This window comes from Anguilla rostrata, chromosome 3 (assembly GCF_018555375.3).
Source record: "Anguilla rostrata isolate EN2019 chromosome 3, ASM1855537v3, whole genome shotgun sequence".
NCBI classification, from domain to species: Eukaryota; Metazoa; Chordata; class Actinopteri; order Anguilliformes; family Anguillidae; genus Anguilla; species Anguilla rostrata.
Genome location: NC_057935.1, coordinates 71,286,576 through 71,305,578, shown reverse-complemented (window position 1 = coordinate 71,305,578; position 19,003 = coordinate 71,286,576). Strand labels below are relative to the sequence as shown.

The following is a 19,003-nucleotide window of genomic DNA, read 5'->3' as shown; positions in this document are numbered from 1 at the left end:
TCTACAAACCGTATTGATGAGAATGTCAGCTGGACAGGGCTCAGGAGACAGAAGTCAATACATAAAGAATGATCCTGCCCCCCCCTCCTTCCCCCCTCCTCCCCCCGGCCCTTTCACATCACTCATACACAGTAAAATGTCCAGTGCTATTTCAACTATTACAGACTGTCCAATAGGGATCGTATGTACTCCATACTGGGCGGCAGTGTAGTATAATGGGTAGCTGGTCGTTGTGCCCTTGAGCAAGGTACTGCATTGCTTCGGGATATATCCAGCTGTATAAATGAACGCTGTGTAAAATGTTGTGTAAGTCGCTCTGGATAAGAGCATCTGCTAAATGCCTGTAATGTAATGTACCTTGTAAGAGCTGATTCAGCACAGAACATTTCACTGTGTGTTTACGCTTTGCTTGCTGGAGATGGTGTAAATGTCCGTTGTTATTTTATTTCGGTGTCTACGGGGACCATTTTTATCTAGACCTCCAGACAGGGTGGCGCATATTTTGGGACGAGGCCAGGGTGTCTAAATGTTTTCTTGCCTAGAATACAACAGACCATGTGACAACCCAACATGCCCATATGGGGATTGACTGTAAATTTCTCCCTTTTTTTAATCTCTTGTTTTTGGTTTTATTTTTTCATTTTTGTCTGGGGGAATCTTTATATACGGTTGTTATTTATGAAACATTGAATAAATATTATGGGTTCCCTCCGTGTGTAATGCATGTGCCCACACCCCTGGTTGCTAAGCAACAGTCGGCAGTCCCCCAAACCCACCGTCTCCATGCCGAGCAGCACCAGAAGCGGAATGGTGGTCATCCCGCCGCGGATCCACTCCTCCAGCGTGACAGTGCCGTCCCGGTCAAAATCGATCTCCTCCATCATCTCCTTCAGGATCTACAGACAGACAGACAGACACACACACACAGACACACTGTGTAACCATGGGTTACAATCACTGTGCTGCTCTATCACTCTGAAACTGGCAACACACACACACACACACAGTCACACACAGTCACACACACATGCACACACGCACACACAAACACACACACACACACACACACACACACACACACACACAGTCACACATACACACACACACACACCTTTCTCTAAGAGGCCTTACCGGACGTAGCTCTGTGGAGTCCCACTCCAGGTACTCCGCTACATGAACCATCTGATTGATAATGCGGTCCAATTCCTGGAATGAAAGGGTGTCACAAGCATAGAGGCACGTTCTGAAACAACATCTGTGCTATTGTTTAACTGAGTATTCACACAGGAACTCAAATGCTTTAAACCTGCATAAACAGCAACAGGAACTCATTAGGCCAGCGCTGCCAAACACTAGCACTGACACTCAGACCCTCGACTAACACAGCCAATCACTGGCACAGACACTCAGACCCTCAACTAACACAGTTAAACACTGGTGCAGACACTTGGACCCTCAACTAACACAGCCAATCACTGGTACTGACACTCAGACCCTCTACTAACACAGCCAATCACTGGCACTGACACTCAGACCTTCAACTAACACAGCCAATCACTGGCGCAGACACTCGAACCCCTGATAAACACAGCTTATCACAACCGCCGACACACCATCCTCTGGTGGAATGACATTACTCCCATCAATGATCTCATCACATAATGGCCAATGGCTGTATTATTGCTGTGGGGACAGAAGTGGCTGAGAAGTGTTCCTAGCTCTGGGGGAGGGTGACACATACACAGTGTCCTTTAAGGCGGCTGACACAGCAGCAGCAGCAGCAGCAGCAGCAGTCTCCTTCAGGACTGTTAGAATCCCCCACATCAGCTGACCTCTCAGCCACTTTTAGTCCATCAGTTTGTTTTGGGGCCACTAATTGGTCGTGGCTTAGCGTTAACAAGCTGCGGATCTGGGGGGTGGGGGGATTGGGGGGGTGGGGAAGAAGGGGGGGGGGACTCACCGAGCTGTCCAGCAGTCCGTTGCCGTCCGTGTCGTATAACCGGAACATGACTAGAGGGAGAACGGGAGAGAAAAGAGAGACCTCCATCATTCAGAGCTCCAGTCCTCCTTACTGTATGTGCACCTCGACCATGCCTCGGTCTGTCCAGGAGGGGGCAGCAGGGAGTAAATCCAGAGGCTGGCGATGACGGATTTGCGGGAGTTCCCGGGTGTATTAGCGCCTCAGCGGAGTGGATATAGCTCAAACCGTAAAGCAGGCTAAGACTGCGATGAGGAAACAGGGGCTATGGATGTCAAGCCTGCACACTGCTAATGAGAGCAGACGCTAAGCTAAGCTGAGCGAATGGGGGACTCCTTTATGATGTCATCAGCAATGCATTCCCACCGGGGGAGTCATCTTAGGCAGGGATTCCAAGCAGGGGTCAGATATATATGCACAACATACTGTGGAAAGGCACGTCACTCCCACAGAAATTCAACCAAAGTTTAGACTCAATCCTGAACCCCGAAAAAAAGAGAAATATGTATCAGCTTTGGGATTCAAACTCCATCCATATCCACTTACATAAGCCTTTAGAAGACTATTTTATTTTAAGTGGAGTATGTTTTTTTAAGGGTGGTACATATCTGAAACATCGAAAAATAACTATGCCCATTTTATTTTTGCACCATATATGGGATGGATTTCCCCATCTCGCATATTTTCATTTGGATCCAGCATGTTATGAAATGCAGCCTTTAAAATGATCCTCAGTAAATTCTGACTTGCCCCTTGAAAATTAACTCTTACCACAAGAACAAGGCAAAAATGGCAGAATTACCAATATTCTGAATGTTTAATAAACAACACACCAGCTCATATTTCATAGCATGTGTGAAATAATTTACCTTGAATTATATTATATTCTGAAAAATAATATATAGACAATGAGGAAGATGAATGCATATCTGGCATATAACCATATACTTTAAACTAGTGGTGTCCAGTCTTATCCAAGAAAGGGCCGGTGTGGGTGCCACACTTTTGTCCCTGCACTAATACACCTGAGCCAACTAATTAACCACTCCTGGTCTTCAATCAAGACCTTGATAAGCAAAATCAGGTATCTTACTACTGAGCTAAAATGAAAGCCTGCACCCATACCAGCACTTTTCCGGTAAGGTCTGCTTTAGATTATGTAATACATGTTCATCATCAGTGGCCATGGCAACGGCATACTGTCCATAGCAACAGCCACCCCCCCCCACCCCCAGCCTCCCCCCCCCCTCAGTCTCTCACACTCGAGTTTGTCCTCGGGGGTCCCCCTCTCCAGCAGGGACAGGTAGCACACGATGTCCTTCAGAAACACCACCTGGGGCGACGGCAGGGGGGCTCCCTTCTGCGGGGACGGGCTCCGGCGCAGCGACGGACGCTTCTCCGTTCGATCCGGTCGGCTTCACTGCGGGGCAGAGACACGGTGCCAGGGTGAGGGGGTCACTGCGGGGGCGAGGGGACCGAGTGGTGTGATCCAGTAGCAGTGTGGAGAGAGAGAGACAGAGAGAGAGAGAGAGAGAGAGAGGGAGAGATGAGGGGGAAAAGAGAGAGGGACAGAGAGGGGAGAGGTAGAAAGAGAGAGAGAAGGGGGAGAGGTAGAAGAAGAGAGAGAAAGAGAAGGTGAGAGGTAGACAGAGGGAGAGAGGTAAAGAGAGAGAGAGAGAGAGAGAGAGAGACACCGCACCTGCACAGCATGCATGCTGAGGGGTGTTCTAGAAACTTACCCACAGAAAGGTAAAAGGTAAAGGTTACTCATATTAAAGGCCACCTCCAGTGGGGGTAAAAAAACACATGAACTCGAGATGTAGAGGATGGAAAATTAAAAATATCCCTCATTTGGTTCAGCTCGCCTTTTTGTTGGTATTCACATTTAAAAATGCTGAGGCCTTTGTTTATCAGCTAATTCAAGCAATGCACCATGGGATTTCTTGCTGCCTAGCCCCAAAGCCTGCCTTTCTGAGGTGGTTCTAACTGTTCTTGGTATTCAGCGCACAGTCTCGAAACAAAGGCATTCTGGTGAACGTAAACAGATTCATGCAGATGAACCGTCATGGAGACCGCAGCTCTCGATACCGAAAACAGCTACAGCCCCTTTTTAAGAGGAGAGACGTGTGAGACAGAGAGCCAGGCAAGCATGTTGCCACATCCTTCTAAAAAAAAAAAGCACAGAACAATGTTATTTTTCACGTAAGCTTTTATCTGGTGTACAATTAATGAAACAGTAAGTCACTATCAAAACTGAGCACTATCTACTAAAGGTATTAAATAGTTAAATCAGGTGTTACAGTTCTGGGATAAAACAAAAACCTGCACCCACACCGGCCTTTTTCGGATAAGATTGGACACTGATTTATATGACAACCCTAGAAGGTCCATTTACCTTGTGTGAGGTCAGGTTTGCGCACCAATGAACATTTTCCCGGAAGTTCATTTTCCAACTATTTATTTTAAAAACTACAAATTTAAATTAATGTTTAGGCAAACTACTCTTGGTCTTTCTTTACAGGTGTCCTTCACAAATCTAGCTAATTTTCTGCGTGTGTGTGTGCATGTGCGTGTGTGTGTGAGAGTGTGTGTGTTTGTGCGCGTATGCGTGTATGCGTTTGTGTGTTTGTGCGCGTATGCGTGTGTGTGTGTGCGTGTGTGTGTTTGTGCGCGTATGCGTGAATGTGAGTGTATGTGTGTGTGTGCGCGCGCGCTCACCTTAAATATTTATTTCATTAAGTTAGTTTAATAATTAATTTATGAAAAACTCCACCCCTGGTGTACAGGCTTCAGGAGAAAATAAATAAGAACGGAGGGCAAAAAAAAATAAAAATCGATGCATTAGTCATTTAAAAAGAGCAATGTTAATAAGAACTGCCGGATCGATACGCAGGAGACACATCACAAATCATTACCGCTGCTGAGAACTGTGCGCATAACTCATGTTCTCCAGAGCCACAGGGTACAGCGGAGTCAATAACGAGACCCCCACATTAGCCGGGTAGCATTAGCATGAATCGATGGACGGCTTAAAATGGCTGAGCCAAAGATCTCATTCGTCACGATGACACAAAAACTGAAGAAGACGCTGAACGTGAGCGTTAGCCTCTCGCTAACGTTTTTGGCTTTTCGTAGCTGCCCTTTTGTTGTTTTGCGTATGGACGTCCCCGCGCTTAACCCAATATTTGAAAAGGTTATGATTAGGAAAGAATACAAATGTTTCATAATAATGAAATAAATTCTTAAAAATTCTAAATGACTGAGCTCAGAAACTGGGTGGGTAAATTGCAAAAAAGTAATGAATCAAAGACAAAAAGATGGCCAAAAGATGCCTCATATACGATTGAAGCGTTAAGTTTTAATAAAAGATAATTATAAGATATAAGATAATTATTCAAAACTTTAAAAGCATAATTAAAATGTGCAGCATAAATACTGTGAATCCGTAGAGAAAGTCTGCCCCCATATGGTAGCTTGTATTATCACACCCACTGCTTGCCTGTACATGCAAGGGTATTAAAACTCAAAATGCACTCAAAATTAAAGCAATTCAAATGTCTCCACTTTGCAAAACGTCATGTGTAACATTATTTACGTTAATCCTTTTTGTCTACTTTTCACAACCGACTCCATTTAGACCCTTGCAGAATCACCTTTATTCCTTCAAATAAGAAGATGGTGTTGCAAAGTATATATTTACTTAACTCTGCCTACTTTGCTTACGTCAGACTGTCATTTTCCATCCAGCAATATGGAAGGAGAACAAAAGGGGACCATAAAAAAGAATGAAACAAAGTAATACTAATAATATCAGATGATTGTATGTTATGGAAATACAGTATGTCTCACACATATCAGCACGAACGTGCTAATGCAAATATCACAAACTAAAAAGGCATACGGAAATACTGCCCAAAGCGCATTATAGCGGGGGTAAACAGAACACCACAAATCCCTATAGATCGGTGCACCCCCATGAATCCTCGTCATTATAATTGCACGCTGTTAGAGAAATTAAATAAAAGCCATGCCCTGTCCTCGCAGCCCAAAGCCACTAATCCCTGTCGTAATCACTAAACACTCCATAATCCCCGTCATTACCATCGCATAAATTTCAAGAAATGAAATAGGCTACATGCTTTCGTTGTCCTAAAGACACAATTTGCGATGACGAGACATCAACGCAGTTTTGAGACCTGCTTTTCTCTTCTTTCTCATTCATTTTCCACTTCCCCCGAGCAGATAAACAAAACAATTTTTAGACTAATTTATTATTGAATTACTTTCAATTTCAGCGGCTCGCTTAATCTAACGAGTTAACGATTCCGGATACAGATGCAGTCCATTTCTGAGCTCCGGTTATCAAAACGAGCAGACCGCATCATGCTATGCAAATCTCTTTCGCAAACGTACGGGACGAACTGAGAGCATTCAAAACAATACCCATGAAATCGGCAGGGTTGTTGCAGAGCCCCTGAGGCACACAGTACACTGTAAAAAGGTAAAAATAAAATAAAATACCGCAAGAAAACAGCCCATTAATGAAAGGGAAAAACTGCATAAATCCTATTATTAACTGTATGAAGTTATTTTTCGGGAGGCCGTTAAAAATGAGTTATTTCTGTTGTTCTACATGACTTTGACGATCTTTTGAAGATAAAAAAGGGGTGAAATACTGTACATTTCTAAAGCATTTTACTGTAGAACTACAAAGTCATAGAATAATGGCAATAACTAATTATTTAACAGCCATCCCATAAAACAACAGGATTTATTCAGTTGAATAACAGGACTTATACAGAATCGTACAGTTTTTTTTTACGTGATATTTTTTACAGTTTAGAGATTAAAAAGGGGAAAGTATTCCTTCGCAATTCGTTTTTCCAGGGAACGCAAAATAGTTTTGCAGGTGGTCTCAAATGAAAGTGAAATACTCCGATATGGAATACCCTTGCCTTTAAGAAAGTCACACCTCTGGCCTTATTATGCTGTAAGGTTAATGTATACACATTATAATATCTCAAACCCATACTCTCCAGGCCCCGTGGTGTGTTTCAAGACTATGATTGGCTAAAAAGTACACCCACTCAGGGCTGTAACTGCCATCGAGGACACCGAGGTCATGCCCTCAGTATTTTTATTATTTTCATATCCATTTCTAAAGCATGTATCTAATTTCATTTTTTTTGTGTGAGAACATCAGTCACAATTACTTTAGGAGGCGAATGAATGGTGTTTCATATTTTATCAAATTAAAGCCTAATCTAGAGGAATACGTGCAGCATTTACACCCTAAAATGCATCCGCAGTTAAATGACTAAATTAATGGGAAAAAATTGCATATCCTGGCCTAACTCCTCCACCCCATTTCACCCCACCCCACCTCCACCGAGTCTGTCAACCAGGGTATTATTTAGGCCCTAGTTACGCCCTGGGATGCACCTGGTTTCCAAGGCCTGAACTGGAAGGGAAACCACAAATAAACCAACAAACACTGCAGCCCTCCAGAACTGGAGTTTCTGCACCACCGGTTCAGGCCTCTGAATACAGAATATTTTTGTAAGTTTTTGTTGAACAGTAGCTTGATTCATTTCACTTTTGATTTGTTTGGTTTGTCTTTCTTACTGTATTTGGTTTCTTTTGTTTTGGCATTTAGGAGGAAGAGATCGGATTAGATTAGATTAGATTAGATTATATTAGATTAGTTCAGATTAGATTAGATCAGATTAGATTATACGTCATTGTCAGACTTCTCTAAAGTTTGTCCTGCATCACAAGCCATACTCTCTTTTACATGCAAGGAGACAGACACACGTTGATACCACAGAATAAGACAAACCGTTGTAGCACATTTCATTAGTAATAGATGATTATAAAACATGCAAGGGGCACACCCTGATATCCTAAAAGGCGCAATGCATGATGGGAACTGTGTGCATGTGCACCTGACAGAGCCCTCACCTGGGGACTGGGGGTTGAGGTGGGGAGAGGCGGGGCCCTTTGAGGGGACCAGGGCGTTGCTCCCGCCCCCCGGGGGTTTCGGCTGGGCGCAGGGCGAGCGGTGGGGGCCGGCCGGCGTGTGGCCCCCCGTCCCGGACCGCTGGGACGAGGAGCGCGAGGAGCAGGGCGAGGCGGTGGCGCCCGAACCCGTCGCCATGACGACGGCGGCGGCCTGGTCCGGCGTGTGGCGGGCCATGGCGCTCAGGATGCTCTTACCGTTCATTCCTGGGGAGTGGAGGGGGGAGGGAGGAGGAGGGGGAGAGAGAGAGGGAGAGGGAGAGAGGGAGAGAGCAGGAACCTGAGGTTATGCACATTTTTTTTTACACAGGATTTATTGTCGAAAGGCGAAAAAACATTGAAGCCGATGACAAGCTTGCAGCGGAAACACGCTAAAGAGAGAAAAAAAGGTTCCAACACTTCACACGGGACAGGAAGGAGGAAGAAAGAGCCGCCGAAAGAGAGAGAAAGAGAAACAGAGAGACGGAGAGGGCAAGCAAGGAGAGGAAGTTAAGATCTTAAGTCTGCACACAACAGCTTGGCCACAATCACAGCGTTGCTGGAAAGTTAACGACATTTATGAGATTTTCACAGATGAACACACAGCTATGAGAGGGCTGCTTGGTGTTAGCCTGCTAGGTCACTGTTCCAGTGCGTAGACGGGCCCCACAGTCTGGTATGGATCTCAATCATGCCAGTGCTGACTGTGGCTGGTATCGAATCTGAATCACACTAGTGCTGACTGTGGCTGGTATCGAATCTGAAATACGCCAGTGCTGACTGTGGCTGGTATCGAATCTGAATCACGCCAGTGCTGACTGTGGCTGGTATCGAATCTGAATCACGCCAGTGCTGACTGTGGCTGGTATCGAATCTGAATCACGCCAGTGCTGACTGTGGCTGGTATCGAATCTGAATCACGCCAGTGCTGACTGTGGCTGGTATCGAATCTAAATCACGCCAGTGCTGACTGTGGCTGGTATCGAATCTGAATCACGCCAGTGCTGACTGTGGCTGGTATTGAATCTGAATCACGCCAGTGCTGACTGTGGCTGGTATCGAATCTGAATCACGCCAGTGCTGACTGTGGCTGGTATCAAATCTGAATCACACCAGTGCTGACTGTGGCTGGTATCGAATCTGAATCATATTAGAGCTGACTGTGGCTGATAACCCTACAGCGCACAGTTTGTGCTGTAATTGCCCAGGGGAAGGAATCTGAATCGATAGCGGAGGTAGCAGCATGAACACAAACCGGTATTCCAAATTGGGAGCATTTAAAAAAAAAAAAAACTCTGACGTAGAGAGACAAACTCATGAAATTACTGCAGCCCCTTGGTTAGCCTGTTCTCAGCACCACAGATCTGCCACTTTACAAACACCAACACAGACAGGTTCTCATGGAGATGGTGTCACATCACAGCCACGGGGGGGGGTCGGGGGCCTGGAAGATTGACATCACGCCACAGCAGGGTCAGGAGTACCTGTTATGGGGGCACATGCCACTTCTGTCTGAATAGAGATGCCCGCATCGATCGATCTAGGCTCTGCAGGGAGAGGGGTTTCAGAGGAACAGAAAGAAAAGGTGCACGTGAGGGCGAAGAAAAACAAGTGCAGAGAGAGAGAAAGAGAGGGGGAGAGAGAGTGAGAGAAAGAGAGGGGGAGAGAGTGAGAGAAAGAGAGACAGAGAGCGACAGAGAGAGAATGAGAGCGACAGAGAGAGAGAGCGAGAGAGAAAGAGAGTGTGATGGAGAGAGAGAGAGAGTGAGACGGAGAGAGAGAGAGAGAGTGAGACGGAGAGAAAGAGAGAGAGCGAGAGAGAGAGAAAAGAGAGAACAGCAGGAGGGATGCGAGTGGTAAAACAGGCTCATTCCCCCCACACTTCTGAAACGGAGACACTCATGAGGGGTTATGGACCCTACAGTAGAGACCATAGATCATATACCAGTCTCTTTCTTATTTCAGTTCAGTGAGATTTTTTTGGGTCGGACAGTTAAATCAGATGGGCTCCCAGGGCCTCTGAAATGCAGCTTAAAAAACACATCAAAACAAAGCAGTTCTTCATTAAAACAGGAGAAGGAACAACTACAGAACCTGATATTCACAAAAATTAAACTCCTTAAGACAGTGCTGGAAACAAAGCTGAGGATTTCAAAATCACTGAATCTTTGTTACTTGGACGTGAAACTACAAACAATGATGTGGTAAATGGGACAAACAAGTAATTCTTTACCACACGAGAGAGTGGATTTTAAAGAAGAGAAATGCCCTAGTGTGTTCAGTTAGACTGTGGAGGGAACAGCATACAAATCTAGGACCGTGAAAGAGCCTTTTCTGGCACATGAACACAAACGAGATGGAACTGATCTAGCTACTGATACATTGTAAACAGAACAAGCCATTTGCTGTGCCTGATTCAAACCAAAAACTAAAAATAAAATAAAAAAGATTCAACTGTCATTTTTGTCAATATAAGAGTTTAGACAGGCCCAAAATATCCAGAAATTGTAAGCATATGTGATAGGATAGCATCCTTCTTGTTGTGAAATAAACTTTCATCCCTGAGCCTCAGAATTAAAGTTTAAAAAAACATTTTGGGGCCACAACAACATTGTTGCTTAGGGCCACCAAAACCCCTAGGGCTCTGAAGGAATGATATTTATGAAGACCACGGCAAATCACAACTGAAATGGGGGCGGTGAAAAAAACACTATCACTAGATGGAGGCACAGGATTCACAAACGAACACCTCCTCCCCACCTCCTCGCGGTGGCGTCTAAACCGTCGCCTGGACGGCAATGAAACGCAGCGTCCGCTGCGCTCGTAATGTACCCAGACCGGCCTGCACTTGGACAGGAATCACGCCGCCATCTTTTATAATCAGCGAGGCCCGGCTTCGCCCATCTGCCACCTGCCTGTACCGCGATGGGCAGCCTGCTTAGCAAAGGGGGCATCGTGCCAGGATCCGGGCAGCACCATAGATATCCCCCCTATGGCTTTGGAGGGACTGTAGGTATCACCCCCACGGCTTTGGAGGGACCATAGATATCCCCCCTATGGCTTTGGAGGGACCATAGATATCCCCCCTATGGCTTTGGAGGGACCATAGATATTCACCCCTAAGACTTTGGAGGGACCATAGATATCAACCCTATGGCTTTGGAGGGACCATAGATATCATCCCTACGGCAAGCCCCCAGAGCTTGTGTTTGTAACTGATGAGCTGTGGGCGTTGACGGTGCCAACCAGCGAAAACCCTGGCATGGAACGTTCTGGAGTGAAAATGCAGTTCCACTTAGTATTCATATTCAATAAATTACATGGCTCCATCACCCAGAGTGTATTCCACATCATAGTGCATAAGGGTTAGGTAAACACCAGTGCAGCTGGAAAATCTGGCTGCATCCCAATCAAGAAAAACACTCCATGTACCAAACAACTCTGTTTCACAAATCACCATAAATGAATTACCTAACTACTATGTTATTTAACTCACGATATTTTGAGTAAGAGGCGACTAGGGGTGTGTGGAACTGGCCATAGAGAACTGTTATTATAAACTGACCTGAGTAGCCTGGCTTTGATTTGATTTGTAATACATTTGAATTTAATAAATTTAGTTGGAATCAGAACTGGACTGTGAGCAGAATTTAGTTACAGCATTTTTTAGTCTTGACCAACCCTACAGACAAAGAGGAGAATACTGCGTTCTTGAACCGGGGGTACAAGGTGCGGGGGGGGGTTACGATTGGAGCCCAAAAGCGGGCTGGTCCATCTAGCATCTGCTCGAGTGGCCAGACGGCCAGTTCGGGCAGTCCAGCTGGGATCTGAGTGATTCTGTGCTGCTGCAGAAATGCCTTTGAGCCACATGATCAGGCAGGAGGCTTCTGAGTTACCATGGCGACCCCGCAGAAAATAACCATGTGTACATTCACAAGAGGCTCGCAGCCAAATAAGCCAGGGCCATATAAAACTGTGTGATGCATGGAGCAGTGAATATGCATGAAACTTGCTACAGTAGAAATAATTTTTTTTAAATAAAAATTTGGGTTTTTTTTCTGAAAAACTAAAATTAAATTGATTTAATTTATTCAAACCTAATCGGAAAAAAAGTGAAGTGAATTAATACTGAAAAGCTAATTCCTTATAATCTTAATTATCCTGGGGTATTTTGAGGAAGCGCCAAGCCCTTCTCCCATTCCTTTCTGTTTAGTTCATAAAGAGAGCTGAGGCAGGGAAACTACAAATTAGACCCAATAATACAAAAATACAGCAGCGTTCATTTTGTGCGCTTTTTCCGTTTTTGGAAAAACTGAGCACGACCTCATGCAAACAGCTACGTACAAGCCAAGGGCAAAAAAACCCTGTGAGTTCATCACAGAACATCTCGTTTTGGTCCTCTGAATTATTCAAAGCTCAAAATGATTCTCGTCCGGGGTGCTAATTGAGAGTCAGGCCTTAATTCTGGCCTCACGCGATGATTCTCACCACCTGACTACAACTGATGCTGTAACCTCTGCCTAAAAAAAAACACGATGACAGGACAGCAGAACCGCTTGGCCCTCTTCCGGAACATTCTGAAGTCCAAACTTTCGTCAGGCTCCATCCTGGCTCTCTCCCTGTTAGTCCCTGCTTCCAGCACACTCCTTTTTAAATGGTAGTACTTTTAAAGATTGTTATAGCATGCTTTATGGCATTACATGGATATTAGCTGTAGCACTCTGTGGTATTTATTAGGGGGTTTTAGATTGACGTAAATCAATTTACACTCAGCATTTTCACGGTGCCGCACGTATACTCACTGATGTGGAAAAGCTGCTAGCCGAGCCAAGCTCTGCTGCTCTCATAACTCATATGGATGCCTTTATGTTCTCTAACGCTGTAAGTTTCTCTGGCTAAAAGCGTACGCAGTGTGGATGTAAAGTAATGTATGTCCATAAAGTAGTGTAAAGTCCTGCCAATTCATTTCTGTCTCCTGTAGAGAACATGAGTCTCTGGTCTTAATCTCAACAACCACACATTCTACTGTGCTGAACCCTACACTGCGAGGGACATTCAATAAAAATAAAAAATAAAAATATTTTAAAAAATATTTTCACAGGACCATGTTTTTTTTTGCCATTCAAGACAATTGTATCATGTCAAAAATACAAATAAATGAAATTGGGGTAGGATGGACATGTCATCACCAGAGATTCCCCTGTGGTTGTCACCTTTCACATAGAAACCAGGTGGGCACTTCACCAATAATGAAGTACAGTGGTAACAACTAATGGGACAACACTGACGGTACAGGTGGACACTTACTTCAAAGATCTCTGCAGGTGAGGTGACATCATGGCTGGCTACCTTGTTTCTATTTCACTACCCCTGGTTCCAGTTCCAAAAATTCAAAACGCCGCCCAAAATTCAGAAACCCCCCCCCCCGTAGTGAGGGACTCGGTGTGGGGTCAGATAGTACAGTCAGGTGGGAACCGACAGGTGCCTCTTACCCAGCAGGCCCGCACCTGTGCGGGGCAGCCCGGGAGAGCCATCCCCCGTCTTGCTCTTGAAGGAGGTGAAGAGGTGCTGGCACAGCTCCTCGGGAATGTCGTTCTCCAGGTACGTCTTCATGAAGAGCTGGAAGCCCTCGTAATCGATTGGCTAAGGGGGGGACAGACAGACAGACAGACGGACAGACAGAAAGATCAATCGATGGGGAGAGTCGATGAGAGACGACCCAACCACTGGGTCACACCAGGTCGAGGGCATCATGCCAGAAGGGGAGGGGGAGGGGGGCAAGAGTTCTGAGTGACCCTCCGTGAAAGTTACTCGCCATGGTCTTTCCGCGAAACACGACAAGGCAAACAGCGTGGTGTGAAGTTGGGGGTTCGGCCGTTTTGGGGGGGGCAGGGATGGTTAGCTTTAGCATGGTGTAGTGAGTCACGGTGTTTTCTCAGCAGTACAGAGCACATGTCATGTAAATGAACCAATGAGACACAAGAACAGGAAGCCTGCTGGGGGGAAGCCATCTCCATAACAAACGCATGATGTACAAAAACGCAAAAGATTTACGTAAACACATGAAAATGTACGGATTGCCATCCAGTAATGTAACTAACAGTCTTGTTCCTTTATTGCTGTAAAATGCATGGGATTTTATGGCAGGATGATACACTGACAGTCAGATAATATTCTGTAACCTGTAACCAGGTGGTTTTTCAAAACGTTGCAGACAAAGAGGCAAATGCATTTTCCATAGTGAGCAAACGATGGCAGGCAACTTCATCGACAAAAAACTGCACAACAAGCCACTCCCACGCACACTTTTCCACCACACATGCACTCACAGTGCTGCTCCATTTTATCAATTTTGTTTATTTAACCACGTTTAACATTTAACATTTAACCACAGGAGAGACATTGTTTAGGACAGACGTTCCACTGGAAAAAAAAATGGCGAAATGGAGTTAGTGGTGATTGAGCCATGAAGGTGATTCTACGACAGCCCTGAGACTGACGAAGCATTCGGTCTCATTCATCCTCATGACAAACTCTCAGCGGAAATGGCGAGAGAGCAGCCTTCTTCAGACGTGTTTTAGTACAGCCATCTCCGAGGATAATGAAATGCATATTGCCAAGACGAGAGGGTGTTTCTGGGACCGTCCACCATCATGTTACATGGGCTGAATGAATCAAATGGACATGACCAAAAACAAAACAAAAAAACTGAACGCAAACGCGCAAATAATAAATTCGAACCGGAAGGTTAGCACGCACAACATTCCCACAACGCTGCCGTGGCGTTTCGAGCCCTGAAGAGCACACAATGACGAATGGCAGACACACAGAAGCGCCGTCGGCAGGGCAACCGGGTGACCTCTGACCCCGACCGAGAGGAGAGCTCGCTCTCTCTCTCTCTCTTTCTCTCTCTTTTCCAACAACAGGATGGGAACATGAGCAGGTCACGTCAGGGCATGCAGGTCTGTAAGACAGCTCATGCAGATTCCACACTGAGGTGGCTTACTTGGCTGAGAACGTCTTGCTTCTGATTGGCCATTATGGTGGGGGGGGTGGGGGTGGGGGGGGGGGGGTGGGGGGAGTGGAGAGGGAGAGAGGGTGGTTAAGTCTTGTGCAGTGTCGTTGTGGCTGGTTCCACTGAATTAGGATGGTGTGCATTTGCAATCTGTAATTGATCGTAGGATATTGACGTTATTGTTAAACTATGGATGCATGGCAAATTGTCATGTCCTCCTCTCCCCCCCCAACTCTTTAAGGACCACAGTGGGAACCAGGTGGTTAGCTGTTTCGTGTTATACTTTATAGCTTTTTAAGACTGATACATGATGATCCTGCTTGAGCTTCTTCTTGTACTTTTCTGATGAGCATAAAATAAATTCAGTCAATCAATCAACCAATCAACCAATCTCATTAGTCAAGGGGAAGGAATTGAAAGAGAAGTCCCGCCCTCAGTCTTCATGGCAACTGCATGACCCCCACGAGGATGATCCCTGGGGTTTTCCCTAAGTTTATACCCTGACATAGGTGTTTATAAACGTGTTATATGCTATCTATGTGCAAATTATTTATTGTAATAATGGTGTTATAAGTGCAATACATCATTTTCCAATTATATTCATCACAGTCCAATGCAGTGCAATATGCTATGCTTTGTAAACATGATTTTAAACCGCTTAGTAATTGGTGTACGGTAGTTCCGTATTCTTGAATAAAGCTTTTATACTCGTTTCACTCTACTTTCCAGTGATTCCATCCAAGGTCCAACGTATGAATGATGTTTCATCTCGATCATTCAGGCCATTGCCAAACTCACACTGAACACTTTGGGAACTTGCTGTCACACATTTGCTATCTTGTTATCACACATTGTTGTTTTTCTTCTCCTTAGTTGGCAATACCACTGCCAAGAATTTTCTAGGCATCCACGTGTTCACAGTTTTTTTTAAGCCAGGAGTTGGACAGCCCAGCTTTGTCTGCACCAGAGGAGCGCCTGGATTAACTGCATATGTGATTTTTGATCCTTTTTCGCAGAGCCGGTCCCCTATTGGTCATCTCCATCAGACATGCAGAGTGCCTGCTGAACCAATCAATTGAGCCCAGTGGAGATTTGAGCCAGAACAAACAAGTAAAGAACCATTACAAAATTATTATTTTTTTAAAGCCAGTCATAATCGCCTTTGAGAGAAATTTATTGGTAACGTCACACTATACAGAAAACGCCACACTGGGGCACTTAAAAAAAGCGCTGCAAGTGTCCCTGGTTGGTGGAAACGGTAGCTAGCCAAGTTTCAGCCGAAGCCACTTCCTGTCTGGGCGCCTCCACAACGGGTTATGGAAATATAAAAACGGCAATAGATCCTAGTGCTGCCATATACCACACATTCACCCTTTCCTTTATGTCACAGAAACCCTTCAGGCACTGCATACAGACCAGGGGTCTCAAACTCAATCCCAGGGAGGCCGATGTGTCTCCCGGCTCTTGGTGTGTTCCTGCACTTAAGTGCTTAATTGTTATTGATTGGCTAAAGAGCCCGAACACCTTGTTTCCAAGGCCTAAACTGGGCCACTGATTGGAAGGAAATTATAAAACCCAACCCCAGAGAGACTGTGGCCCTTCATAAAAATACTCCAAAGACTGCATTTAGGCTTCCTTCACCCAGTAAAACGTCCAGTTTTTATTTAACTCTAACAGTCTGGCACCACATGTACTCTGTAAAAGTAGATTTTACACTGAACATTATACTGTGTTCTCCAGAGTTTTTGGTGGCCCTCAATCAGAACGTATAGGTCTGAATGCAGTACAATTAAAATATATTCCAAAATCTACTCCAGTGTGTTTATGCTAGCGAGCAGCTCTGGGTGTCCGACAGCAAGGTTTGCACACGCCTTTTTTTTTCTTCCCGTGTAGAAACTGGCGGATTGATTGAGAACCGTGAAAGCCCGCAGACACTTCCGACCTCTGGGACTTACGTTTGGCTTCCTCGCCCTGAATCCATCTCAATCCAATCTGCTTTCATTTCTTCCTCTCTGAACTGAGTGGGGGCCTATTACATTGCCATCAGACCCATAAATGACTGGCCATGTTTGGGAAAATGTGCTGTAGAAGAGTCGTTCCCCTCCCTCAGCTCTGTAGACGTTCAGAGCTGTCAAGCTGCTGGACCACCCCCATGATGGACCGCCCCCATGATGGACCGCCCCCATGATGGAATAATTATGGCCTTGGCTGTGCCAGTCACACTTACCTACACTGACTGAGCCACCTCCAAAGCAGCTGAGAAGGTTTGACGGTTTAGGGAACTGTGTTTGTACCTCCAGTTCTCAGCGTTTATAACCCGACCAGGCCTCACTCGTTCATAACGAACGAATAGAACCCATGACCACCAGCCGCAGCGGCAATCAGGGAAGCGCAGATGGCACGTCGCCTCCTTTTTGGGGCCTCCCTCTGAGACACTGGGGATGGGAGGAGGGGGAAGGAGGAGGACGGGAGGAGGGGAAGAGGAGGACGGGAGGAGGGAGGATGGAGGAGGAGGAGGAGGACGGGAGGGAGGGGAGGAGGGGGAGGAGGAGGAGGGAGGAGGAGGAGGAGAGGAGGAGGAGGAGGGAGGGGAGGAGGAGGAGGAGGAGGAGGACGGAGGAGGGGAGGAGGGGGAGGGGAGGAGGAGGAGGGGAGGAGGAGGGGGAGGAGGAGGGAGGAGGAGGAGGAGAGGAGGAGGAGGAGGAGGAGGGGAGGGGAGGGAGGAGGGGAGGAGGGAGGAGGGAGGAGGGGAGGGAGGATGGGAGGAGGAGGAGGAGGAGGAGGGAGGAGTAGGAGGGAGTAGGAGGGAGGAGGAGTAGGAGGAGGGAGGAGGGAGGAGGGAGGAGGAGGAGGAGGGAGGAGGAGGAGGGGAAGAGGAGGAGGGGAGAGGAGGAGGAGGAGGATGGGAGGAGGGGAGGAGGAGGACAGGAGGAGGACGGGAGGGGAGGAGGGAAGGAGGAGGACGGGAGGAGGGGAGGAAGGGAGGAGGAGGACGGGAGGAGGGGAGGAGGAGGACGGGAGGAGGGGAGGAGGGGAGGAGGAGGACAGGAGGAGGGCAGTTTGGATGTACGAGCCGTGGGCTGGCTTCATTGACGACGGAGGAAGGCTGCCGGTCTTTTCCGTGATCCGGGCGGCGGGTCTGGCGGGTTTGGCAGGTCTGGCAGGTTTGGATCTCCTGACAGCGCTGACAGTAATTCTGCCCCCGATGGAGCCTGGCATCGGGTTACACAGCACCACATGCTGACGGGGTCGTTATTCAAGTGGTGGGGCGGGGCGGGGGGGTGGGGGGGGTGTGAGTAATGTGTGTGTGTGCAGGGGGGTAGGGGATGGGGCATCTCCACAAAAATAAGAGGCATTGCGTCAGGACCTGGATGCTCTTATTGCCGTAGCAACGCAGAGTACGTTATGACCTCATTATGAGTCAGGCCTGAGGAACAAAGTGTGCAGGTGAAATCTGACACCCCCATTCTATAGTTCTATAGGTGGGACCAAGGGAGGGGGGAGTGGGGGGGAGGGGGGCTGCAATTAGACTTTAGGGCGATAGATGGTGGGGGGGGGGCACTTGTGTGAGAGGCTGGCTCTGAACATGCTAATAATGTGAAATGGCCGACGCTTGGCCTTTAAGCGAAGTGGCGAACACGCTGTACCTGCTCGGGGTTGTATTTGGCGAGAACTCCGTCTCCGTGAAACTCCTCCAGGACGTCTTTCAGCTTCTTTGTGGAATCTGAGAACGAGGCAGACAGAGGAAATAAAAAATAAAAACAAAGTCAGGAGTGGGGTTTTGCCTTTTTTTTCAGCTCTTTGAAGAGTAGTTTTTCTGGAAGTCCCGTGTTCTATTACTGAAATAGATTTCAGTTACCAGTAGTGACATAGCTCAGGAGGTAAGACCGATTGTCTGGCAGTCGGAGGGTTGCCGGTTCAAACCCCACTCTGGGCATGTCGAAGTGTCCTTGAGCAAGACACCTAACCCCTAACTGCTCTGGCGAATGAGAGGCATCAATTGTAAAGCGCTT

At 46.6% G+C, this 19,003-nt stretch overlaps 1 protein-coding gene across 1 annotated transcript in view; it reads right to left on the bottom strand.

Annotated features, from left to right (window-relative positions):
* LOC135251828 (diacylglycerol kinase beta) overlaps positions 1–19,003 on the bottom strand; it is a 118,259-nt gene that overhangs the window by 69,891 nt on the left and 29,365 nt on the right. Inside the window, exons 4-12 of the mRNA XM_064329644.1 lie at positions 18,638–18,714; positions 14,982–15,002; positions 13,468–13,618; positions 9,460–9,522; positions 7,948–8,203; positions 3,239–3,393; positions 1,961–2,010; positions 1,132–1,206; positions 777–896 (exon numbers count right to left, since the gene is read on the bottom strand). Of these exons, the coding sequence (XP_064185714.1) occupies positions 777–896; positions 1,132–1,206; positions 1,961–2,010; positions 3,239–3,393; positions 7,948–8,203; positions 9,460–9,522; positions 13,468–13,618; positions 14,982–15,002; positions 18,638–18,714 (968 nt within the window). The remainder of the gene's footprint in view (positions 1–776; positions 897–1,131; positions 1,207–1,960; positions 2,011–3,238; positions 3,394–7,947; positions 8,204–9,459; positions 9,523–13,467; positions 13,619–14,981; positions 15,003–18,637; positions 18,715–19,003) is intronic.